We start from the raw sequence: 26,942 nt of genomic DNA, 5'->3' as shown, positions 1-26,942 counted from the left end.
CGCTCGCTGTTATTGGTATATTCTTCCAGATTTAAAATTCTGATTGGATGATCTAGAAGAATACACCAATAACAGCGAGCGCTCTCGTAGCGCTCTTTTCTGCTGAATGCGCCCAAATGATGTCGATGCCCACAAGGCAAGTAAAAGTAAGATGGCAACCACCAAGGGCAAGTAAGTAGAAATGCTTGACATATATGAACGTAAATCCCTCACAACAGTGATTATCGGAGAGTCAATTTATTTCTGTCTTTATTTATAGATTGGAGGATTGCGAGGTATGCGGCGCGGCTAAGGCGCGGTACACCTGCCCGAAATGTGAGGTTAGAACATGCTCTCTCACGTGCGTGAATGTTCATAAGAAGGAACTGGAGTGCAATGGGATCCGGGATCCAACAAAGTTCGTCCCTTTAGCGTCGTTTAGCGACTTAGATTTATTGAGCGGTAAGTATAAAGACGGAATCCTTTCTCCGTTTAAGTTACCTGAGACATCTTAAAATTTTAACACTTGATATTTTCCAGATTATCGCTTTCTTGAGCAAGTTGGTAGATTAGTTGATACAAAGAAGAGAAATCCAGAGATAAAATATACTCGCCAAGTTGCTCTACCAGTGGTACGATATTTTCTCTTTTTGTATATATTTTTAGGGTGTCACAAAGTCACAGTGTCTTCTTTTTCAGCACCTACATAAATTGAGATGTGCCGCGTCCTGTAGAAAGGTATTGCTGTTATTTATGCCGCAAGTCTTTAATCGCCACAAGGAGAATACTACGTACCTTAATTGGAAGAACAACGAGTTATTCTGGCGTCTAGAATGGATTTTTCCACAAGCTGAAAACATAAAGTACACAGTAGATAGGTACATACAATTGCATGTTGTTTCTAAAAGTTAATAATCAGTTTTTAAGTAATAAATAATATAGTATTATGTTTATTATAGAGCCCTAGACAATGTGAGATTATCAGCATTGGTGGAACAAGTTTTAGATCCAATCTCTGCGATAGATGAGATTGACATTGAAAAATTAAATGCAAAACTGCTTTTAGCTGATAAATTACAGTTTTATAGAGCAGCTGGATTAATTAATATCAAAGTTCTTCTAAAAGCCGAGAAAATAAAGAAGGCACAGTCCAGGTAGATATTTCTTTGTTTTCTCATCTTATAGTTAAAGTACTTAATTGATTGTAATTGATTAATCTCTTAGGTTTTATGATTTGGATCTTATGCTTACGTTGCAAGAAAATTTGGAGAATAAGACTATAGTGGAGTTTCCAACATTGCATGTGGTTATGAAAGATCACTTAAATATGTACGATATTATAGACACTGGTAAATATTATTTATTACAATAACCACTGCAGTACTATCAATATATATTGTCATAGATCTGTATATTATATACATATTTTTTAGATGAAGAAACGAGTGATGCAGAGTGTACAAGTTACAGAGCGAAGAAAAAATACAATAATAACAGGCCCAATGATAACAAGAAAGATGAATCAATAAACTATTTCTTCAATGATTTTTCGGATTCCGATGATGAGAATATGAAACGAAAGAGAAAAAAATCGCTTAATATACCAAATTACGAAGAGTTAATAAAAATGTAAAAATTATGTTCATTATTATAAATATTGACTTATATATGGATATTTTTTATTGTAAATACATCATCGTTATAATTTTAATACAGATGAAGTACAAATGTAGTAACATTAATGATGCATATGATCGTCTATAATACATTTTTTTCTTAATTGGTTCCTTTTAGACGCGTATACTGATGATACATATATCTGCACACCACTCAAAAATACCACCGCATTAAAAAGTAATAAATATATTTTTAGAATTTATTTTATACTAACTCGGGACTCGTCTTTACAGAGGAATTTCACACAACCTGCATTTTTCAACAATGTATGATTCAACAAAGATGTGATAAATATAATTCATAAGTACAAGGAATGATAAATACTGTTGATGATATCTCTTTTTTTCTTTTTAGTAAAAAAAACTCATGGTACCTCTACTTTTCAAACAAATTTTTATTCCAGTTGATAATGTATATTGTATAAATAGAGATAACTTATTTTTCATTATTACAAACTACGAAAATAAATAAATCGCACAAATATTTGCTGTTTTTAAAATGATGAATATATTGTATCATTTTTATGTAGAAATTACTAGATCCCTTCCACAAGATTATTAGAACGATTCAATAAAAATATTATAATAAAAATATTATGTCTATTCATTTCTATATAACAAAATATTATTTTGTCATTGAACAACACTAAAAAAATCATTTAATATTTTGTTATATGCTATTTTTTTTTATAAACATAATTTTTACATGGATCAATTTAAATGTATGAATATAATACAATACATTTTCGCAGTTTTTATCTTGTACGTAAAATTTTAATTTCTCTCTTCTATAAACGAATGTTGAAATCACACAAATACTCCATAATGAGCGAGATAAACAAAAACATTCTATTCTTGAAAATGGAATACCTTTTTGTCGTATATCAGTTTTGTTTTATTCACATTGTTTAACTAAAGAATAAAGAAATATAACAGAAAGACCAAAAATGCAATAAGACCAGCAACAGCTTTCACATACATTGATTTACTGTTTAGATGTCTCGCGTCTTTTTTATATTTCTGCGACAACATAGACAAGTTTTGGGTCTTTGAATCCAATTCTACAAAATACAAATAATATTTTAGTACACATAGATTTCTGCATTTGCGTTTATAGCTTTTTACACAAACGGAACAGTCCTATATTACCTGAGAGTACGGTACCCCTTTGTAAAACATCATCGATATTTTGTACCATGATTCTTTGTACATCTTGCAACTGGCTGTTAAGCGTATTCAAGTTTCTGCGAGATCTACTGTCCATAAAGATCTTTTTAGCTTTCTGAATGTATGTATCTGAGAAATAAACAATGTAAAGCGATATATTCAGTTAACACACTTACACAGTTATTTATAACATACCGAATTCAATAAAGGTATAAGGCCTGGTCACTGTATTTACACGTTTTCCATACTGAACATGAAACTCTTGTGCTATATCTTCCAAGTAGCTGTAAGCTGTGCGCGTGCTATAATTCCTTTCGCATAGTACCAGATAACACACCTCATTTTCAATTAAATAGCTATAAACAAAATATAATATATACTGCTTAAAAATAGATAGATGAAACTTGCTAAGGACATTTAGGTTCTCAACTCGAGTGTATCATTTTGTAAGCTTTGAGCTTTTTAATCTTTATTACGTGACCAAATTATTAAATCATTTTATCCTACTTCAGTGAATAAGGATACAATAAATATCAATGGGACACTCTCAGATAGGTAATTCAACTACAGCCCAACTGTCACTTACTGAAAAAGATATGGTCCAGTTTCGAGAGTACATCTTGTTGGAGACTGTGGACCTAGTTTTCTGAATAGCATCTTAGCTTGATTCTGATATTCCACAATATTCTTACCATCCTATGGTACAAAATAGAACATAATCAATTTGCATAAGTCTAATGAAATATATAAATACATATAAATAAATTATACACAAATATATATATAGACAAAAATAAGTTTTACAAAATCCAAGTAAACAAATGCCAGTCCAAATATTGAGAGATTTGCTTAAAAAATCTAAACCTTTATGTCCATTTCCAACAATGTAGATTTACTTTAATCTCTGTCTTTATCTAGTTATAAAATCTATATATCTTTATCTAGTTAGAAAAATAAAAAAAGGATGGAGCAAGATTTAAGTTAATTACACTGGTGAAAAGAAACAGTTACTTTTAATAAATAAATTTCAGAACCCCTTCTCCCATATTGTCAGTAATAAGACTTCCGTCGAGAACAACACAATTGCAGAAGTGTGATGATGGACTTGTAAGAATGAGGTGATGTTTCATCACACATCTAACCTGCTCAGTGTCCTGCATAGTGGCCGCCAATGGTAGGCCGTCTGCCACCCTCGCGATTATCGTGAACAGGACCATCCTGTCGCGAGGATCAATTCACCGATCCCTGGTGACCCTGGTCTGGAATGAGCGAGGAGAAGAATTAATCGCACAATCGTCGCGCTGTCCGGCGACTTCAACGTCTGAAGACCATTCGAACTGATCGCCGATGTGGCCACCGCGCGTCCACTCCCGACCCACCACGTCAGTCGATCCGGTCGATCTGCGCGCCGATCGCTCGGCCGCGACGACGATCGCTTATCCGCCGAGTGGGCAAACAGGTGTACGCACTGTACGCTTCGCGTCGCCAGTCGACGTCGTCCGCGTCGTTGGCGAGCGCATCGTCAAGAGATTGTCTCTTTTATTCCTGCACCAAATTGCACTAGAATTCTTTTTCTCACTTTCGCCAAACATCAAACCTATATATCTATCTTATTTCAAGTTCCAAAAGTGTACACACTAGTTTACCACCGCGAGTCGCAAGGAAATTGCGCGTTTTCGAGACGAATGGTTACTGCTGTGTCGTCTTCCTTCCTGCGAGAAAATCAAAGGAATTGCCTGTTGAGAAATATTGCCGCGTTCGAATCGACCGGGGCGGTCGCCATCTCAGTCGCCATCTTGCGCGCGCGCGCGCGCTCGGCTCGGCTCGGCTTCCGGCCTCGGCGTTTGACGTTCGTCCCGGTTCCGCTCGCGTGGAAAGACTGGAACAGACTGGAAAGTCGCCGTGGGGGAGAAAGGATTCGTGACGTGCTCGACCGAGTCGTGTTTGCCTCTCTCTCTTCCTTTCTGCGTGAGTCTGTCTTACTTTCACGCGTACGTCGAAATGTCCGCGTACTCCTAACTAAGATTGAGCGCGCGCGGCTATCGACGACGAGGACGACGACGTTTGCTTCGTCGTGAGGAGAGACCCGCAGAAGTGCGACAGCAACGGCTAATATAATGCGTATACCGGACGCGTGGAAACGGCAACGCGATAGCTTTAGGTGAGTGAACGCGTATGCAAAGGTCGACTCTCCCAGCTGGTCACACGAACCTTGCGGTCTCGCCGCGCTTTCCGGACGGCGACGACCAGGAAGCCACTCTGCCACGTCCGTGATTACATAATTACGTTAAATTGACCGCCTCCGCACCGTCGGGGCCGAGATTCCTCGGCTGGTAGGACTCCTCATCGGTTATTATATGGTCGAAGGCCCTCCTTTCGCTCGCCAAGGTTTACGAAACAATGTCGTCGCATATAGGTACACTTAAGAATCGTTTTCGTCGCGTATTCGTTTTCCTTTTCTCCCTTCGACGCACTGAGGAACCTTCGGAAATCATCCAGTGCCACGGAAACTCGCGGTTAATGACCTATTTATAATTCACCCCCGTGTACTAAGGCTGTCAGTGTCGCAATGACAAGCGTTTTCCTCAGATCGCGCGAATGGCCGAGTTGATCCATTGAACATTAATGTTTTGACGATAAACTTTCCTTCTTCAGGTCGTTACATGACAGCGAAAATTATTCTTGGTGTATTGCCAATCGTGTAAAAGTAACACATGTACACTGAATACGCACGATAGAATTGTATGAAAATGTTTTGTCATTCTCTCTAGAATTTTTAGAGTGAATCTTACCTTGAAGAGTAAAATCTTGCTCTTAAAATTTGAAAATTTAACTTTTTTTAATTTTTTTTTAAGACTAATTCAATCTACTGCAAAAAAAACTTAGAGAACGTATTTCTATGATTTTTACTTAATCTATGCTGTCTGTTGAATTTTTATTTGAGATATTTCATCACATGTGTGTTTTATTTTGTATCGTTTGCATTTACAGATCTCAAAGATTGCTGTGAATCAGGCCTCAAAGTCCTGAGCAGGCAGCATGAATGTAAGTATATGTCGGATACTTTACAAGTCATAAGTTATACAACAGATTAAGTGATTTAGATGTTAAAATAATTTAACTGCATTCGTAGAATCCTTATCGAGCTAGACCCACCAGATCTCGGGTGGATCATTCAGCTGCGTATGGAATACGCAACCAAAATATGTGGATGCCCATGTCTGGACCTCAATCAGATGTCCCACCAAATGATACCACCCAGCAGTCTCTTGTGAATCAGTCAAAACATGCCAGTGATACATGGAAGGATCCCTGGGACTGGAATCTGGACCAACAGTCAGATACCCAGCAGCAGCAATTACCACCGCAGCAACCATCATCACAACAGCAACAGCATTACATACCCTCGTATCAGAATCAAGGACAGTTGATATCTGCTTCTGTGCAGAACCATTATTACAATAATCTTAATGGTAATACGTCCGATGTACTTAACCAGAACTCCATGTCAGGCAGAGACACTCCTAGGTCAAAGTCCACTCATCAGACTGGGTCGAATTACACAGATTCTTTCCCGCCCTACGCGAATTATAATCAAAATCAGCAGTATCCGTTGCCACCCCGACAGAACAACGCGAAATCTGGTTATGAGCATGCTCAATGGCCGAATGAGCATCAGTCGTCAAATGCAGCTTATACTCAGCAAAGACTTGTCCAGAGCCAAAAGGATCAACCACCACCATTGCATCCACCACCGATGGCGGCACATAACAGTTATAACTGGAGTAAAGACGATGCAACAAACTTACCATTGCAACGTAATTGGCAGAATCATACCGATACGCTAGGTCAGTGGCAGGATCAAAATAAGTTGCAGGAGATGCAACAGTCAACAATCGACAATATGAGCAATCAGTGTGCGCAACCATTGCAAATATGCAATGCGCCTGTTGAGGGGGTCAGTAAGGAACATTCTATGAACTGGTCTATCAATGAGCAACAGAGTAACGAAGCGAGTAATACATCTAATACCGTATCGAATCAATGGCATAATCAAAATCGCGAGTTCCAACATCAATCCGCGCATTTAATACAAACAAATGACGTAGATGACACCCTTTCTTCTTGGCCGCAGTCGGGCAATATCAGTGCCTCACACAATTGGAGACATTCTAACACGCAAAACGAATCTGTACATTCTACACAATGGTTGCAACCAACGGGTGCAGATAACAGTTCGTTTACTCAGAACGTAGCACATGATAATAACAGCGTTAGATTTGCCGTAAACGAATGGCAACAACCACACGTAGCGCCATTCCACTATGCCCCACCATCTACAACTATACCTACGAGTGTAGAAAATATTGTACATACACCCAATAATAATGAACAAGAGAAAGAGAAGCTAGCTGCAGTAGCTTCTATCACACCAACTATATCGCCTCACGATTCCATCAGTCACGCAAAATCGAGCGATATCAAGTCACCAATTGGAGATCACCATAATCTGAATGTACTTACTGATGATACACCAAAAAATGATCTTTCTAAAACCATTCTTAGCGAAAAGGATAACCGTTCTTTTGGTTCTACAACCGCAGATGAATTAACCAGTAGTTTTGGTCATCTTAATCTTAGTAGTAAGTCAGGGAAACATGTAGATCCTTCAAATGAATCGTTAGAAGTACATTCAAACCCCGTTCTCCAAGAAGAGAGAGCTCAACACCCTGCTAATTTCAATGTCGCGAATATTCGAGATAATTCTGTTCCCGATAATATCCCCGTGTTACCTCCGGATTACGCTGCAAGCGGTATAGAGAATTCTCATTCTGTCGATAGCCAGTCAGTTGTCGGTCCTCTATCAATGTTGAATACATATCAAAGTGGTTCTGCTAAAATAACGGATAGTATCTCACAAAGCGGTTATGATCAATGGTATAATCAAAACACGTTAGAGAATGCATGGTATGCGAAAGATCATTCGCGTCCACCTTCCAAACAGTGGAACGTTCCTGAGCAGAACGTCGAGAACTATGAGAACATCCAACAATCATCAGATTTCATAAACGTCGAGGTTGTTGCGCCTGCAACGCTGAAGGAGCGCGATATCTACGGTTCACGAGATTCTATAAACAAGGAAACGTTGGACAACGATCCCAAGCCGAGCGCGAGTCCCAAAGAAACAACGAATATTCGAGATTTCAGAGAGGAGGTGAACAACGTCGAAGTGCTGTCGATGCAGCAGCAAACCCGATCTCATCCACCTCTGGCGGAACAAATGCCGGATAACTATGAATTCGCCTCCAATGATAGAAATACGTTTTTAGAGACTGGCGAGTTGACGGATTCACATCAGGAACATGAACCAACACCACCAAACCAAGATGACGAGAATGATGAAGTGCCTAACGATATTCCCTTCCTACGTGAAGTACCGGGGCAATCGAGTACCATAGATCCACGTAGAAACGATCCTACAGGTCAGGAGCATCAAATGCAAACTGGACAACGTCTGCCCGATCCTAGAAGGAATGATCCATCGGGTCAGGAACAAAGTATACAAGTTAGAAATATACCTGATAGAGTGGAACGTCGCGACGTCCTTCCAGGGCAAGAAAGAAATGTTCCTCTGTTATTACGAGGTGATACGGACACGTTAGAACGGCGGAATGATCCTTCGGGTAGGGAACGTTCTCTTCCACCGCAACAGCCTCTTCCATCGCGAAATGATCCGTCGGGTGAAGAGAGGTATCAGCTGCAGTCGCAGATAATGATGGAACCGAGCGAGACTCGTGAAGTTCTCGGCAGAGGCAACGAGCCTGACGAAGTTGCGCAGCAAACAGACGCGGAACGTAGACAGATACCAGGCGGAGCATCTTCCAACGACGTCACGCAGTTGTCGGACGACAGGACAACGGGTGGTAGAGTTGTCACTGGGTCTCCTCCGGAGGTCCCTTTACCAATGTCCGCGATGCAGGATCAGGCGAATGAATCACGAAATAAACGTGAGGAAGCGGTGGGCGCATCTCTGGAGAGCGAGAGTCAGGGTATCTCGAGCTCCTCAAATCGCCGGGATTCCTATGAGGATGAAGAAAATGAGACATCTCGCAACAGTAGAGACGAAAGTAGAGAGAGACGACCAAGTCCTGATCGCCGACGGTACGAATATGATCGGAAGAACGCGTACTACGATCGTGAATACGAGGATGATTATTATTACGAACGCCGATGCGTGGGCGATAATGATCGTCAGTATAGTGCTCGCGACGACTTTGAGCGACGGGATGTTCCGTATCGGGAAGATGAACGTAAGCATCACAGTCGTGACGACTTGGATCGACATGGTAGAGACGATATGGACAGAAGAATCAGAGGCAAAGAGGATCTAGATGAAAGGGACAGTAAAAGAAGACCAGACGATCGCAGAAGAGACAGAGGCGATGATCCACGTCGTCGAGACAGAGATCTAAGAGATTACGATGCACGATATCCTAGAGATCCTAGAGATAGAGAATATATAGATCGTGAAAGGAGAAGGGATGATAGACGATCACGAAGATACGAAGATTACGATATTAGAGATTCGTATAGAAGGGACTACTACGATGATCCTTATGGAAGAAGGTATATTTTACCAGTTTATTTTCTATTATTTTTTTATAAAAAATTTCTCAAGTTCAAATGATCTATCATTATAACATTTTGATATTTTTAGCTACTACTATCATTATTGAATTTTGATACTGATTGTATTTAATGTTATATAGACTTGTAATCTTTTTTTTTTTTATGTACACCTTTTCTTCTTATAATTTTGGAAGAGATATTTATAATAACTGAATATGTATTAAAGTTTGATTTTAGAAAATGATCTGTTTTATTTAGACACATTAATTTATTGTATTTTATATTACATTTATATTTGCTCTTTCAGTTCTAGGCCTTCAAGTAGATCTTCTTACAATGATAGAGACCGTGAATACTACATGCGTGCGAGAGATCCTTATTATGCATACAATGGTATATATGATGCATCATATAGTTTGAATATAATATATATTAAAAATAATATTCTTTATGTGAAAGTAACTATTAAATATATATTTAATTATAAATATGCAGGATACAGTGGATATGATTATAGTGCTCATTATGGTAACAATTATTATGCATATCTTGAAAACCTTCGTCGGACGAATCCTGCTGCCTATTCCGAGTGGTACCACAAATATTATGCAAATCAGCAACAGCACATTGCCAGAGGAGTCAGCAATTATCCGGAGGATAGAGCCAGTGTTCATTCCGGCCGTAGCTCTTGCGACGACAGGTATGCTTTGAAATTTTTTCTTTTTAAAAAAAATAAAGAAGTTAAGAGTTCTTGAAAAGTCAGTTTTGTTTCTTATCTCAGATTTTATCACATTTATTGTATGTCAGATTTTTTCCAATCCTAAGTGCATGTTTCCATTCACCCAACAAGGCATTACATGTCCCACATTTTGGATATTCTGGATGGGCCGGAAATCTGCGGGAGCGCAGTACGGTTTGTCGCAATTTTAATAGGTGAGACCGGGGGTCTTCTCTCGGTTCGAAATGTTTAAGCTAGACTTATCTAAAATTCAATTCCTCTCTTCCTAGTATTTTAAAATTGCAATCATGATACATACAATTTTAGTTAAATATATGTATCGTATAGAAAATCTGTAGAATTATTCATAATAGTTTGCATCAACCATATATTATAATAATTATAACGTATAGTAAAATACTATATAATACGACAACTGTATAGAAATATAGTAAAACTCCGTTTGTCCTATCCAAGAATAGGATAGTTTTGATAACCGTATATAATTCGGATAATAAAGGCTTATTAGTTTCCCTCTATCAGTACCTATTAGTTAGTTAATACCGATAATAGAAAACTGAAGTCGAATACGTCGAACTCTTATTATTCAAACTATGGCGTCGCGTTTTGGGCAACGAGAGTTCAGTTATGAATTTGTATATAAAGAGTGCTGATAAACGGAATTCTATTGTAATAGAAATATATGTATATAGAATTATAAAAAAAAAACTTAATTTTGTTTATATTAAATTTGTTGCAAAATTTAAGTGGAATATGCTTATTTTGTACATAATTATGTGTCTTCATATTCATCATAATATATTGTTTATGTTCTATAATGCTTTAAAGATTCTCTATTATTTGTTTATTTCAGGACTACTGGTGATAAACGAACATTGGGTGATATGTCATTATTGGAAGATACAATAATTACTTCTGCTAGATTGACACCGACTAAATATTCCACGTCTCATGCATATGGTATGATTTATGATATCAATTCTGTATGTTTTTTAATTAATACTTAATATCAATAAGTTAATTAAAAAAATCATTCTCTCATAGGATGTTTTTCCATCGGATCTTTGATACATGTTCATCCAAGTTATCCAGCTGATGGCGAAAGAGCTAAGGTGGATATTTTTCGCGTAGATAGCTTACTCTCGCATGATCCTGTTGCACGCGATTTACGATTATATCCAGGACCTCTAATTAAGTAAGTAGAATCATAAAAATACAATACAAATATATGCATTAAAAAAGTACAATTCAATACTATATACGTAACGATGTTACAGTGGTGTAACGCATAAGAAGACTATCATAGAATATTGCGAAAATAAAATTAAAAAGGCAGTGATAAATGAAGAAATAATCGATCGTGCTTCGTACATCTTGTTATACGAATTGATGATTATGTTAATTCAGCAAAATGGAGTAAGTCTCACTTTATTAAAAAAAATTATTTATAATTGTTTAAATAAATATAATATGGTTTAAATTTGCCATTCAGAACGTTGTTGGCGTCGATATTGCTGGACTTTTACTGCGTAATAAGGATGCTTATCCTTATGACGCAAATAAAATCAGATCTCAGAATGTAGGACGCAGAGAATCGCAAATATCGCAGCGATCTGGAGCAACGGGCAGCGACGGAAGTACCCAGGATATTTCAGCGTTATCTGAAAAAAGTGAAACCAAGCAGCGAAAAACAGTAGAACAAATAACAGATGAATTCAGAGATACATTACTGTATGGACGGGTTCAAGAAGCATTAGGTATATAAAAAAGGCTTTGTTTCTTTTCTCGTTAAACGTTATGATTGTCACTAATTGCTCTTCTTTCTTTTTACTTATCTATAATAGAGTACGCGATGAACGAAGGACTTTGGGGCCATGCTCTCTTCCTGGCTAGTAAACTGGATAAACGCACGCATGCTTCTGTAATGACTCGTTTTGCAAATAGTCTGCCACCACACGATCCACTGCAGACCCTATATCAACTGCATTCTGGTCGTATACCTGCTATAGTTACGGTAAGAATTATATTATATCTGTTTTATGATAAAATTATTTACGCTTTTTTGTTATGATATTAATTGTTTATTTCTTTTTTTTTCTGCAGTGCGTCGCAGATCCGCGCTGGGACGATTGGCGGCCTCATTTAGCTATGATTATATCTAATACCTCGACTAATCCAGAAATTAATCGCCGATCAATAACGACTCTCGGAGATACATTATTCGCGAGGGGCGACATCCACGCTGCACATTTTTGTTACATACTCGCGCAAATTGATTTTGGCGCTTACGGAACTAATGGAGTTAAACTCGTGTTGATCGGTGCTAACCACAACAAGTCATATTCTGAATTCTTTACTATGGAAGCAGTCATGTTAACAGAGATTTACGAATACGCTCGAAACCTTAGCGAAGCGCATTTCACATTAGTAGACCTTCAAACATTCAAATTTGATCTAACAGTGAAAATGGTGGATTGTGGATTAATAGAAAAAGCTCTATTGTATATTGAACAGATTGCAATAAATATCGCAAACGATCCATCGAAATACAAGAAATCCTTCGTCGAAGCGGTTCATGTATTAGGCGACCGAATTAAGTATCACGATCCAGTCTATAAAGACGCTATCGAAGATGCTGCAAATGTAACGTGGCTTAATAAATTAGCGGAGATAGTTGGAAAATATGAAGTAACTATACGATTTTTTTTTATAACATATTTAATTTTACTGTATATGTTAGTGCAAACATTAATTAAAATTTTGTTATAGGATAAACAGGCTGTTGAAGATGAAACATACGGTTCTCGTACTATAATAGAAAATCAGGAAATTCACGAAGTAAAACATCAGCAACAGCAACTACCGCCACTATCATCACAACAACAATGGAACACTGTACAACCCGATTACAATGACGGGCCTACGTCGATGATGGAAGTTAACACGAGTGAAATGCAATCAGATTGGCAACCATTATCTTTGCCCACAAACATTCAAGATACATATGATCCGAATGCGCAATATATGAAAAACGTAGACGAATCTGTTCAGTATCAACAACAACAGAATTATTGGAGCCAGCAGCCATATTATCAGAATAATTATGGAAGAAACGAATATATACAATCTAACTGGCAGCAACAGTCTGCACCGAGCTTAACTGATCAGACTGAAATAACTAATTCGCAACAACAAGACAAATGGAACTATGAGGTATATTAAAAAGTAGCTATATTACACCATCTTTAATACAAAAATTTAATCATTACGTATATTCCTTATAATATGTATCTACACATCTTCATAATCGTATAATTTATGTAATTTTTATGTTACTTTCATACTTTCATCGTTTCATGAACATTGATTCTTTACAAAAATGTTATATCTCAATTTTGTACAAAATTTTTTTACATTATTTACCATAAAGCATTACAATTAATTAAAGACTTATATAGTAGACTATACGCTTCCATTAGAAACATGAAGACAACATTAGTAGGGTAATATTTGATCAGATGCTCTGTCACACAATGCGCATTTGAACAAAGAAAGAAAATGAATAACTATTGCTTTTTCTTACTAATGTTGTCCTCACGTCTCCAATGGAAACGTACAGTCTAGTATATAAGTCTATACAATTAACATTTTTCACCTGTTTTTCTTTAATGCTTACTCACCGACAGACGGAAAGGGAAGACAAAATACCCACACCTGAAGTAAGTAATTACGGACTTATCTCGGATAATATTCTTGATCCTGAAAGATCGCCAAATGTTACCAGTACTAATTTGTTACGCCGTCGTAATGTATCTGTAAAATCAAATCCGTATATCGCCTCTGCATTCGATGATAATACTCCTGGTCATGTACCTATGTTCTTTAATCTGTCAGATGATAATCTCGATGTCAAAGTTTCAAATTCTCGTAAGAGGTATCCCAAATTGACTATGAACTATCCAAAAATTTTGTCAAATAACAAGATACATCCAAAAGATATTAAAAAACCAAGACGCATTGATTCTATATTTTCGAAACCACCGTGCTTGCAACTACCGGTATTCCTAAAGTGTAAGATTAAGAAAAGTAATCCGTCCGTAGATAAAGAAGAAATGGCGCCATACAAACTGAATAAAGAAGATTTATCCGTGTTGCAGACTACAGATCTAGATATTCAATTTAACAAATTGAAACTCGAGTCTCTTTTAGCGCCAGACTTATCTTTCGAAACCAAAGAGAGTCACGCTACTTTCAATAACAAAGCACAAACCTTAAAACAGTATTGTAACTTTGAGGAGAAGAAAGTTATGAGAGTTGCACCGCATATTCGCAGAAAGGATGTTATTTGCGATACGGTAGATGCGTGGTCGTACAATAATTTCGAGCAAAATATTTTCGAATCGTCCAGATATAAGCCACTAGTTTTCGGAGGCACATATCCGATTGATTTACCTCTTAGATTTAGAAATAATAATCGTCTAATCGATGATACTTTTACTAAAAATAGTACGTCTTTAACTTATGACATTGATATGCCCATAAAATGCGACTAAAAAATAATCTGTAAGCGTATATAATTGTGCCCAAGTTTTTCTGTACGTGTTAAACACAGAGTTAAGATGTAATAGTAATTCTATATTGGATTTTCTTCAAGTATTAAGAGACCATTGTTTTTTAATCTGGCAATACATATTTTTTATATAGTAAATGCTTTTAAAAAAATTATTGAAAATCAGAATTATTAATAGATTTATATATTTGATTGTAACCATATATTATCTCTCAAAAGTCAAATTTTTACATGTTACATGAAAAATATCCAAATACTACTGAGGAAAGAATCCATATACTGTGATGAAATAGAGACATAAAGAATCTTGTTTTGTGTCATTAATTAGTATTGTGTAATTTTACAAAGTTCCAATATTTTAAAAATTGTTTAAATGTATATATATATATATATATATCTATTGTTACTGTTGGCATCAAACACACATAATAAAGTTTTGTCATATAATGCATTTCCTTGAACTTTTTGAGATTATAAACACAAGTGATTATTATATAAAAGTGTAAATTATTATACATAAACGGATATTAAAGCTTTCAGACCTAGGGGCCATGTAATATTTATTAAAATGAATAGAAGACTTAATTAATGTGGATTAAAAAACTGATTTACACATAGAAAAAATTAAGAACTATTTCCACACATAAGTTTCATATTTACCACATGTCCTCTAAGTTCTGAATTCTTTTTAATAACTAATTTATCTGAATTTTTTACATTTATCTGTGATTTCTAAGATAATATGATTTTTTTCTAATGTCTTTCTGATTGTATATTTTGAACGCCCAACATATCAAGATATAGAGCGACATCATTCCTAAAATAAATCTGGTAAGCAAAGTTTCTCATGTTTTACTGTAATACATTTGTGAGTATCGCATATTTTTTAAGTGTTTTGTAGAATGCGATCAAAACTTTTAATTAGCATGTGATAGGCGAACTCGCATTGTTACAGTAAATAGTGATAAACTTTGCTGGAACAAGCTTGCGATGATCAATCGTATATTTTATTTCAGCCTGCGCAGCCAACAATCTCTATGACACCGTCAACGGGTAAGCAGTATGATCCATTGGAAGAATTAGACGCGCTTGAAACACCACGACCGACTGCTAAATCTGCGGCGGACACGAAGAAAACGACTGAAAAAACAACTGAGAAGAAACCCTCGAACAGTGGTGGTTCCTGGTTCGGTGGTTTGTTCAGTAAACTCGCGCCCAAGCCGAAAAATCAAATGATATTGCCGGACGATAGCAACCCAACGGTAAGAATTTGCCACTGCTTTGTATTTTCCTCCAGCTCATTAAAAAATTACGACGGACGGTTTTATGTTTTATGTCGTTAAGGGCTTGCGCGGATACTTTTGGTAATAGAATACTACTTATGGTTACAACAATGCTTATAAGACGGACGATAAACAGGCCAGTATGATGCCAGGGTTTTTTTGAGTAATTTTCAGCTAATTATCGACTAACAAATTGCTCTTAATACTACTCTAATTTGTTAGCTAGATTTTTTTCCTAACATACGAACGTCAAATAGTGAAGAAAAAAATTATTAGTGGAATCGTGTAATCAATTCTGTCTTTTGTTTTGCAGATTGTATGGGATCCAGTTGCTAAGAAGTGGATGAACAAAGATGAGGATGGCGACAACGGTACCGCGACATTGGCCCCACCGCCGAAAACAACCGACACGAGTTTCCGAACGCAGGCAGTGGAACGCGGTCCGCAGCCGCCTTTACCGAGTGCATACAAGGAGGATGCATCAGCGGTGGATATTTCGAAATTGCCTTCTGGTAGCAATATGTTCAAACTTCCAAAGGGTAGAAACATGCGTGCCAATTACGTAGACATGATGAATCCTGGTGGAAAATCTCAAGGTAGCGTGGCATCGTCTAATGTGGCCACCCCCATGATGTCTCCACTCGTACCTGTAGCTACCTCATCCCCGCAGATGTTTGTACCCGCGCCAAGTAAGTAATCGAATTTCTAAATTTCTTTAATTCTTCTTGGTTTTATTCGTGCGAATTTGATTCTCAGCTTGTTTTTCTCTGTATTTGAAAATATAATATTTAGAAATAGCGAAAGGTAAAATGAATAAAATACTTGAGAATTAAAGAATATAGCATAAGAATTGAAATATTGAAAAACAATTTGTCAGAAAGTAATGTTGCTTTTATTACGATAGTTAATGATTCAACTGCTCCTGTGGATTTCCTAACTCCGACACCGCCGTCTGCAAACGTCGCGGAGAATACCCCAGTAAGTGCCACGTAGTACTTGTGTGATTTTATAAATATTGAATTATATATATATATATATATATATATGTCAAGTGGGCCACCCAATTTTTGGGCTTTCTCGTCGCAGCGCTCTTTTCGCTTGTCATTAGTGGGCATGAGAGGCAAGTTTGAAAATGAAATGTAGAAGTTACCTTATAGAAAATTGAACTCTCTATCACGTAAGAATACTCTTTTTTCGATCAGACCGGTTTACGACGATGTTTGTCAGTTTTGAAGTTTTCAAAATGGTGGCGCGCCTAAAAGGCCAGTCTCAATTTTCTTTTAATATAGCTCAAAATGTAGCTCCAGGTCTCTACTTTGTTACTCTTTTGAGCTATATTAAAAGAAAATTGAGGCTGGCTTTTTAGGTGCACCGCCATTTTGAAAACTTTAAAACTGACAAACATCGTCGTAAACTGGGTATCAATCATGTAACTTTTTATCTAGAGCGGAAACGTGAAAAGTGAAAATTTTTATGAATGTATGTATGAACATATACACACATACATGCAAAAAATTTTTACTTTTTACGTTCCGCCCTAGAGAAAAAGTTACATAATCGATACCCTCGTCTGATCGAAAAAAAAGTATTCTTACGTGGAAGAGCGTTCAATTTTCTATAAGGTAACTTCTACATTTCATTTTCAAACTTGCCTCTCATGCCCACTAATGACAAGCGAAAAGAGCGCTGCGACGAGAAAGCCCAAAAATGGACGGCTCTATAGTTCGGCAACCAGTTGGCCTACAGGTATATTATTCGGCATAGAGTCTTTATTCATCAAACTGTTCAAGTTCAAGCAATATGAACGAAATCCATGAAACTTCGCAAAATGAGTGGCCCACTTGGCGTGGAATGCCCCATATATATATATTATCGACGCCAAACTATACATTTATAATACAATTCTACACACATCTGTGTCTCTTACTAAACTTTATATTACACAATACATTTATTGCCCCTTTCGTTGTGGCTGCAATTTTCTGGTATGCAGCTTAGCCTTTGTTTCAGTGTGTTTCTGAAACCATAACGTTAACATAACGAATTTTTTCTGTACGTTCCCTACACAATCATTGTGATGAACAGTTGTACACTCATCTCCCTAGTTTTGCAAATCGTCTGTTTTTCTCAAAAGTATTTTTTCATGATACCTTTGAATTGATCGTTATTAATTTATATACACAGTAATTATATGTTTATTAAAGATCAATCAGTAAAAATTTTTCACGAAATATTTATGGACTAGACTGCTCCAGCACTATATGCTAGTTTTCCCTACCACCCTCCCCCCCCCCCCCCCCCCCCCCTATTCAAACAGAAGAAACAATCGCTAAAACGTCGATGTTATTAATAACATTAATTAAAATACACTTTTATTGCTTCCTACATTTCATTCTAATGACATTGATACTCAATTAGATCTCTCCACTTTGCTATGGATTCTTTCTTTTATGTACCTATGTTTAATCTTACCTTTCTTTTTATGTTTCTTTATGCAAGCAGTCGGGGAAGCAGAATGATGTAGCCAAATAATAATTATTGCTCATAGTAAGGACATTCATTTTATTAATTTTTACATATCATTATTTGATGTTTTACACACAGGCTTTCTTCTTACCCATCGCTTCATGAAAATGTACATATATGTAACTTTCTTGCATAAGAAACGCTGTATGTAGTGCATTTCATAATTAAAGCTGATTGTTTAACATCTTATGTAGCCACCAATTTAATATTGTTTTGCATGTTTTTATTTTATATTATTAACATTATTGAGCACTAGAATGAGCATACCTTGTTAATAATTATGTGAATGATTTTGTGTAATGCAAAATATCCTCTGTAAAATATCTCTGTAAGAATATTCAGTAATGTCTATGTACTCACACTGTAACCACAAGGCATGAAAGTATTTTTTTTTTTTACTTTTTGTTGAAACGTTCTGCTATAGTACATGAAAACATAAATATACCGTAATACCGATTTTCACGTTGTGATGTGAGAGAGAGTCTTTATGCTTTGTTAAACAAGTTCGTTGAAACGCTATATTTTTTAGCTATGTTTGCAAGCATAAGTGCAACGTGTAATCGTGCATAAATTGGTATTACATTCGTAAACATATAAAATAAGACTAGAGCTAATCACAAGCGACGTGGTGAATATCTGTTAGTGAGACATTATTGTATTGTGTATGGTATATAGCTCTCTCGCTGGAGCTCGACCAGCTCGTTATCACGAGAGGTGCAGAGCTACACAATGAGGGATCCGCGACTCCTTCAACGGAACAAGGTAATCCAATGGCATTAACTTCTCCCACATTTCCAAGGTGACCACTTTCCGAAGTATTACTACGAAACAGTATTACTACGGGGTTGACGGGGGATTACACTAGTACGATTTTTGTCTTCTAATCAGTTTATTCATGTGCTAAGCAAGATTCTTATCATGACTTAACGCTACTTACTAAAACTAGCTTACGCTTATCAATCATTATCAATCGCTACTTTCATAAGATTTTTAATCATAGAATCATAGGAAAACTTGGTAAAGGATTATATATATATATATATTCAGGTTTTGTAAAATAACTTTATACATCGGTTCAGTTACTTTTAATTTTGTTATTTGTTGATATATATGTATGCATATAACTGTTCCAATTTATGTCTTATCTTTTTGCGCATTGTAAATTACAAATGCGCAGTCACGTATTTTTAACGAAGGATAAGGGTTTAAAAAAATGTATGTTCCCTTACTGCTTACATACAAACTGTAGTTAATACGAATAATTTTAAAATAAGAAATTGTGCAAGCTCGAAAATTGAAGAACTTACTTTCTATTGTAGTACGTTATTACGTAAAATTATTAACTTTTTACTAATTTTATGTAGTTTAAACCAAGAATATTTTCTAGGGACCAATGATGTTCAACCCGAGTGACATGAAGGATCGTTCGGTGAAGAACATGCCACCTAGCAGATATCATCCGTGATAATTTTTCGCAACCACTCATGAGAAATAATTTGTTATTTAAATTAGACGGTTTCTTATATAATTGTAGTTGTATTTAATGTGAATATCTGTTTCTGTATAGAAAAAACGTGACAACAATGGTATATTTTTTAGAGTGATGCTCGGTGCATATAGTCTTTTTCGAAAAGATGTGTACGTAAGAATCTAGAAGATACACGTCTTTTTAGACACTTCACATATTCGAATTATCTAGATAAATTTTTACATTTAAAATTCTATTTGAATTTGTTATGGTATTTATCATGGCGAATTAAATATTACATTAAATTTATTTAGAATAAGATGTCCACGCGGAATATAGGAAATATAGGAGGAAATATAATTTTAGCGATTGCAATGTGGCGTAGATAATTTGTGTCCGAGCACGTATAATGATTTGTAAACTAAAAGTTTTCATTGTACACTTTTCAATTGAAAGAATATGCTCTTTTCAGATCAATTCTCACGGAATGTTATTTCGTGTGCAGTGTAATGAATTTATTTGAAAGTTCTGCACCGATTTCCGTTTTTATTAAACACGTATTTCCACCAGATGATTACTTATACATTTGCTAATCATCGTTTTGAAAGTGCGCGAGTGCATTCCCGTTACTATGTTTCGTTTAGCGTCTGTAAGTAAATTATCATCGGTACCGGATTCAATGTTACGCGAAGATTCGAGTTCTGCAAACTCGAATTATATGTGAGTGAGATGTAAAGTTAATATTTTTACGTGCAACCTGTGTAATCGGAGATCTATCTAAGTTACAATTAAATAATCTCTCGCTTCGAAGTGTCTTGTAAACGTGTGACGATAGAGAGAGGATTGTACGCTGATTGTATAGTTTAACTAGAACTTGTTACAACATGGCCTCAGTATGTGCTGTAATTCTAAGTCTGATTTTATATGTACGGAGGAAGAGAATGAAGTATCGTAGTGCCGATAAATACGAAATGTTAGCGATATGAGAATTTTATCGAGGGTAAGGGGGGAAATAGCGTATTAAGCGAATGATAGGAATACTGTTGTTAGATGTTGGGCTTATATACAATATTACGAGATACACCAATAAATACGCAACTGCCATCAACGTACGGATAGTGTGAAATGAGTGATGAATTTGTATCGCGTTTTCACTGGTTTAATCACGTTAGATTTGTAAGATAACGTCCGTGGTGTCTATCTCTGCGAGATAGTTGCAAGTATTGATAAGGGACAGTAAAGGATTCTAGCAAAGAATAGGCAGACGATTTTAGTGTACGTTGAAATATATCTCTTATCGGAAAATAAATGTCTTGGAAGATATCTATTTTTTGGTAAAGAGTGAGAGTACCTTTGCAAGTAAAGGCTCTTTACTTGGTTCAACCTATCGTCGCCCTGCGCTTCGTCCTATACGGATACACTGTTAATTGTTCAATTTTTAGAATCTTTTGTTGAAGATATTGACTACGACGGTTCGTCTCGATTTTTCTCGCTGATAAACGTCCCGTAATATTGTCAAGCTTGAGAAACTTTCCATAGAGTATTTCGGAACGGCAGCAAATGTTTGGTACATAGATATTCATTGACCACAAATAGAAAAGATTGGTTTTAGAGATAATTTTTGTAAATTGTGACACTCGTAACACATTTTATATCTGTGACATACGAATTAGGTATATCTTAGATGCATATATTATAATATATTATAATATTATAATATATATATATATATATGTTACAACATGTTGATACTGTTGCAGAGATGCCGCGTGTAAGTTTTATATATCTATGTATGTATACGTGAACTCTAGATTTGTACATATTCTAAATGTAGCTTTCGTAAATTTGTCCTATCGCAATTGTTTATATAGAGAATTCTCGCGCTTGTTTTTTAAACACCGAAATGAATCCCGCGCTATATCTTCGCCGAAATGTAACCAGAGTTCTATTTGTGGTGAATGGCAGCTTGCTGCGATCACCGTTAGTCACATACAGTTGATCGAAACGTTAAACTTTCGTCAAGAAATCTCTATGCAGTCGTTACAGCTGAAATATGCACGTTTCTCTTAATCCTTACACGCGATCGAGCTTAAGTTGAGAATTCGGGTGGCGATGCAGAATGTGCAATCGAACTATCGTCTTTTTTGTTTCTTATTATTAGTGTAAAATGAAAATGTGGTCGACTCGCTCGAGATAGAGCTCAACAAAACGGTGATATATCGCGGCGGGACGGCAAGCGAGAAGAAAAGAGAATTTTCAGATTATCGTTAAAATTGAACAAAAGTATTAATCGAGCTGTAATTGTAATGTATGTATAGACCGGTTTATGGAACGACGCGATTTCGTCTTTGATGTAACATATTGCTATATATTGCTATATCACGCACCTTCGAATTCCGAGTTGATGTACGTTTATGGAGGATAAGATTGCGGATTACAATGATAATAACAATAGTGATAATCTATAGTGTATATTATTAATATTAGGATTCACTGTCATAATTATAACTATTGATATTATAATAAAGAATAATACAAATTGAAAGACACCTTACTTAGCGACTATGGGATGGGAATGCGAGGGGGATGAAGAATCGAAGACGCGTTGTATTTTTCGATCCTTTTATTAAGTTTATCATAATGCTTCGAATCGATACAATGATTTCTGTGGTATACTGTCGTCTTTCGGGCCACAACGTCGACGATCGTCTCTCCCGCGCACGGACGTATGTGCTCTGAGATCATCGTACACGAAAAATGCGTATACGAAATCGGCGACCGGAGGACGCCGCGCGGTGTATTTCCGGTGTGTAATATGCAAAGTGAGTAGGCGCGCTCTCGCGTTGTCGAAGAAATCAATCCAAAAATATCGTCGTCTCTATGGGCGCGACACCGGGATCAAATTGGTCGAAGGAGCGAATTACAGAGAGGGGTGTTCTTTAAGCGACGACAGTTAACGCCGTGACACCGATGACACTCCGAGAGGCGGAAAAAAAGAAAAGAAAGAAAAAAAGGGGGAAAAAAGACAGTTAAATGCAATTTAACAATCTTATCAGCGTGCACGTCGAGCGTGTACGACCGGCCGTGTCTCTCGTTATTTCTGCCTCCTTTTTTTCCTCTCTCTCTCTCTCTCTCTCTCACTCTCACTCTCCGCTATTGCGTGTAGACGGAAGTCGGAGAGGGTGATGGGGTTGGCGGGCGAAGGAGAAACGGAGAGACTCGGGGAGGATGAGGAGGATAAGGGGAGAGGAAGAGAAGAGCGCACGAAGGATATAAATATATAATAATATCTTATACCGCGCGCGCGCGGCGCGTATTTTCGTAAAGTACGCTAAACGTTATTCCTTCTTTTCTCGTCAATCTCTCTCTCATACACACACATTCTCTCTCTCTCTAGCTCTCTCTCGCACGGTATTATCGATCTGCATTTCTTTTGTTTCCTTTTCTTCATTTTGTTATCGTTTCATTTATTAAATGTTAAGAGTAGAGCCTATAAAGGGACGCCCGGAGGTGCGCTCACAGCGAACCCCGGGCGCACTTTTTTTTTTTTTCTCGTATACTAGCTGTGCCGGAACGCACTTGTACTGGTCGCACAATCGGCGAAGGATTCGGCTAAAGACTGTCGAGACCGAAATCGTTATACAATGTTTTAAACGGTATGTATTAAAAAAATAAGCAGCGAATTCGAAAACGAGCGAGTCAAGAGCGTGAGATCGAATCCAGACTGAGCATGAATGAGCGCGAATTCTAGATTTACTTCAAAGTTAAGTTTCTTATCGTTAGGGCAGAGCACAGATTTTTCCATAACGCATAAAGCAGAAGAGAATCTCAATCGGAGTCTTTTATTTCATAGGAAAGAGAGAAATGAAGTACTTCGATTCGTTCATTTTTTCATGCATTACGCGTATGCAAGACTCTATATAATTCTCATTCTTAGGTCGAAGGAAAAAAGATCATTATGAATGTTCGCTCGCAATCATAAACATACGCGAGTCGCAGCAATCTGTATATATTATCGGCAAAACGTTCATCCCGTTCGATTGAAATAGAGACGAAAGTGAATCGATAAAAGAATGAGAAGAGAATTGCATTCGGCAGCCAATCTTTAGCCGAGCGATTCGCTCGCGACATATTATTTAACAACAGAGTTTAACCACCTAATCGCTCGGAGGATTACTCGTAACTCCCCGTCTCGGCTTTGTTTATACAATGAATAGGATATAAAGATCCCTTTTTTCCCCTCTCTCTCTCGTGTTTACCTACGTGCTAGACAATAAATGATCCAACTGCAATTCATTACGATAATATCAAATCGATGAACGATAAATGAAAAGAAAGAAGGCAACAAATTCCAAGGTGTGAAAATCGTTTGAGAAAAGAAGAATGGAAAAAAAAATACATACGTCTCTCTTTTCTCTTTCTCGAGTCGACGATTAACTTTAATATAAACCCATAGATACTTATTATCATCATAATGATACAATTACAGTTTGCGATTATCACAATGCGAGAACCGCCAATAATAATAGTAATAATAATAATATCAATGATAATAATGGCAATATAATAATTAAAAATAAACTAGTTAATCATAACTAATAATAATAATAATCATCTTCGCCATACTAATTACCATCGTCATTACAATGATTCATTTAGCCGTTATGGTTGCCTATATACTATCCTCTTTTATATATACTTCTATATATATAGCTACAATATATAATATTTTCGTGTTGAAAAATCGTATACATTAGTGTTGTGTCGCAGGACCATTGCTTCTGTCTCACTCTCTCGTTCATTCTCGCACTTTTATGTACTTCTCTCAATGCGTCTGCTATGTATCATTCCGCGTTCCGCTATATATATTTTTTTGCTTGGGGGGGGGGGGAGAACACTGTCGTCGATGGCTGGAAGCATTCGTGTCAATGTAAAGTATGTTGGAGAGAATCGCAGATCGCGGAACGGATATCGCAGACCCCCCCTCCCTTTCTTTCTCGCACAGGCCGTTTATAGGGTATTTTGCGCGTGCATTGACTCCGCAAGTGCGGCTTTTCGCTTCGTAAAAAGCTTAAAAATATTCGGTACGATCTGGTAAGATCGCGAGACGCATGACGTTTCTCGAGGTAGAGATCCCAATTCCGAGGACGCCGAGTTCTCGATCGACGTTAAAACGTGGAAAATCGAAAGAAACGGAGGAAAGGAAAACAACAAGTAGATCTCGAATATGGTTGATATCTCGCGATTCTTCCGTCCGTCGAAAGCCTCGGTATCGCCGCGGGCGAGAAACGGTGTCCGAGAGGAAGGCGAATCGGATGAAAATCTTGGGCGATTTTATAGGCGCGAGAACACGAGTGCCTCCAGACACGAGCGCGTTACGTAATCTTAATAGCTTAATATCGATTTTTAGTTCGTATTACTCGCCGTTCAAAGGCGAGCCTCGGATCACAGATAGTGAGGTGATCGGATTGCGCGAGCGTTATTCGCGATAACAACGCGGTCTCGTATTCTTTTCCGCTTTTTTTTCTCTCTCTCTCTCTCTCTCTCTCTCTTTTTCGCTCATTCTCGCATTCCCACATACACACATGCAAATTCTCTCTTTCGCTTTTTTTGTTTTTTTTTTTAAGTTTGTCAGTATGCGTTCTTCCTGCGTTTCTCCTAAGGATTTCAAGGCGACAGCTCCTGAAAGCAAACAGCATCCGACATCGTGTACGCGCGCGAATTCACAGTGGCGTGAAAAAAGATCGTCCGAGAAGATTCGCAAGAGGGATCTATCTCCTCTCTCTCTCTCGTCGTCGGAAACGTTCTCGCAAACGATTCCGACTTGATGCAGACGTATACATCCGCGAACTGTTTCGTTTATCCAGGAAAAAGTATACCGACTTGTTCTCAGGCGACTGTGCACGCGCGCGCGCGCTCGATCTTTCTCTTTTCTTTTGTTTTCTTTTTCCATTCGAAACGCAATCCTCGGGTGTCCTCTGCTCGGTTCGTTACAACAGGAGATCTCTTTTCTCGCCGCACGCGGAGTGGCGTGCGAGGTATACAGATATACGAAAGTATAGAATGTATATATAATATATATATATTTTTTATACACATGTATATATATACGTATACACAATACATATGTACCTACGTACGTACGGCCAACTAAGGGTAGACAGGCGCAATCACGTGTCGAGTCGAATCCGATTGATCGGCCGCGCTTAGGATTTTTGTCCGTCGACGTCATGAAAATCGAACGATCGACTTCTCTGTTTGGAGGCCTTTTTCGCCGTCGATTTCGGATTCAACATTCTATATGTGTGTACATGTATTGTGTAGTGGGTGACAAAATCGATAAAGACGAAAGGACAATTGGAGAGAAACAAATTTAACGAGACTCTCGTGCTCGGTAGCGCAATTACAAAAAAAAATTAAGAGAGTGGAAGGGGAAAAGCGGTTCGTTTGCGGAAATACAGTCATGCACATCAATTTTCCAACGCAATCGCAATCCTTGGTCAATGGCCCGGCATTGTTGAAATCGAGCGAATAGAAATAGGTTCGGAACTCCGAGCTACGTCCAAGTTTTCTACGATGGTGTGATATGCGTGCTCCTGGAACTTCGATTCTTGGGAACGTATCTCGAGAGTAAATTCTAAGAACTTTTTCATATTAGGGTCGACACAAATGTAAAATTAACGCAAGTTTAAAAATCGACTCTTAGGCCGGTAGTTCATAGTCGGTTCTTATATTTGAGTACAGTCTGAAGATATCATAAGCCCATCGCAAAGCCGTATTATCATTTTAATAGGCTTTTTACAATAAGCCATTACCTATAAGCTTTTAAGTCTTAAGCTGTAAGAAATTGACCAAGCGCAGTCGAGCACGATTAGTCAATTTCTTACGGCTTAAGACTTAAAGC

General features: G+C 37.2%; 4 protein-coding genes across 10 annotated transcripts; 3 read left to right on the top strand and 1 right to left on the bottom strand.

The window, feature by feature from the left end:
• The first annotated feature begins 151 nt into the window (after nt 1–151).
• On the top strand, nt 152–2,014 carry LOC108780753 (box C/D snoRNA protein 1). Its single transcript, XM_018548552.1, has 8 exons — nt 152–171; nt 260–441; nt 520–611; nt 679–857; nt 939–1,133; nt 1,204–1,328; nt 1,413–1,608; nt 1,774–2,014. Exons 1-8 carry the CDS (start codon nt 152–154, stop codon nt 1,784–1,786), a joined length of 1,002 nt encoding a protein of 333 aa, XP_018404054.1. The 3' UTR covers nt 1,787–2,014.
• Nucleotides 2,015–2,536: 522 nt separating this feature from the next.
• Sec22 (vesicle-trafficking protein SEC22) lies at nt 2,537–4,303 on the bottom strand. Its single transcript, XM_018548553.1, has 5 exons — nt 3,965–4,303; nt 3,409–3,518; nt 3,018–3,178; nt 2,805–2,951; nt 2,537–2,716 (listed from the first exon to the last, which is right to left on the bottom strand). The coding sequence occupies exons 1-5, from the start codon at nt 4,037–4,039 to the stop codon at nt 2,568–2,570; spliced, it is 642 nt and encodes a 213-aa protein (XP_018404055.1). The 5' UTR covers nt 4,040–4,303; the 3' UTR covers nt 2,537–2,567.
• Nucleotides 4,304–4,918: 615 nt separating this feature from the next.
• On the top strand, nt 4,919–6,776 carry LOC108780752 (G-box-binding factor-like). The gene is made up of 4 exons (XM_018548550.1): nt 4,919–4,983; nt 5,814–5,867; nt 5,956–6,670; nt 6,739–6,776. The coding sequence occupies exons 2-4, from the start codon at nt 5,862–5,864 to the stop codon at nt 6,774–6,776; spliced, it is 759 nt and encodes a 252-aa protein (XP_018404052.1). The 5' UTR covers nt 4,919–4,983; nt 5,814–5,861.
• On the top strand, nt 6,773–20,177 carry Sec16 (endoplasmic reticulum export factor secretory 16). Of its 7 annotated transcripts, none has more exons than XM_018548559.1 (16): nt 6,773–9,449; nt 9,760–9,845; nt 9,948–10,152; nt 11,045–11,151; nt 11,236–11,386; nt 11,469–11,607; nt 11,684–11,948; nt 12,036–12,205; nt 12,295–12,879; nt 12,961–13,404; nt 13,878–13,910; nt 15,787–16,023; nt 16,358–16,733; nt 16,949–17,022; nt 19,246–19,332; nt 19,958–20,177. In XM_018548559.1, the coding sequence occupies exons 1-16, from the start codon at nt 6,799–6,801 to the stop codon at nt 20,033–20,035; spliced, it is 5,688 nt and encodes a 1,895-aa protein (XP_018404061.1). In that variant the 5' UTR covers nt 6,773–6,798; the 3' UTR covers nt 20,036–20,177. The 7 variants fall into 7 exon arrangements, with proteins under 7 accessions (XP_018404061.1, XP_018404060.1, XP_018404064.1 ...); XM_018548558.1 differs by having other exon boundaries at nt 15,778–16,023; XM_018548562.1 differs by lacking the exon at nt 19,958–20,177 and adding an exon at nt 18,544–18,591 and having other exon boundaries at nt 15,778–16,023; nt 19,246–19,316.
• Nucleotides 20,178–26,942: the final 6,765 nt, after the last annotated feature.

The sequence above is a fragment of the Cyphomyrmex costatus genome, unplaced genomic scaffold (assembly GCF_001594065.2).
Source record: "Cyphomyrmex costatus isolate MS0001 unplaced genomic scaffold, Ccosl1.0 scaffold732, whole genome shotgun sequence".
NCBI classification, from domain to species: domain Eukaryota; kingdom Metazoa; phylum Arthropoda; class Insecta; order Hymenoptera; family Formicidae; genus Cyphomyrmex; species Cyphomyrmex costatus.
The sequence above is the reverse complement of the archived record's forward strand: the minus strand, read 5'-3'. Positions and strand labels throughout refer to the sequence as shown.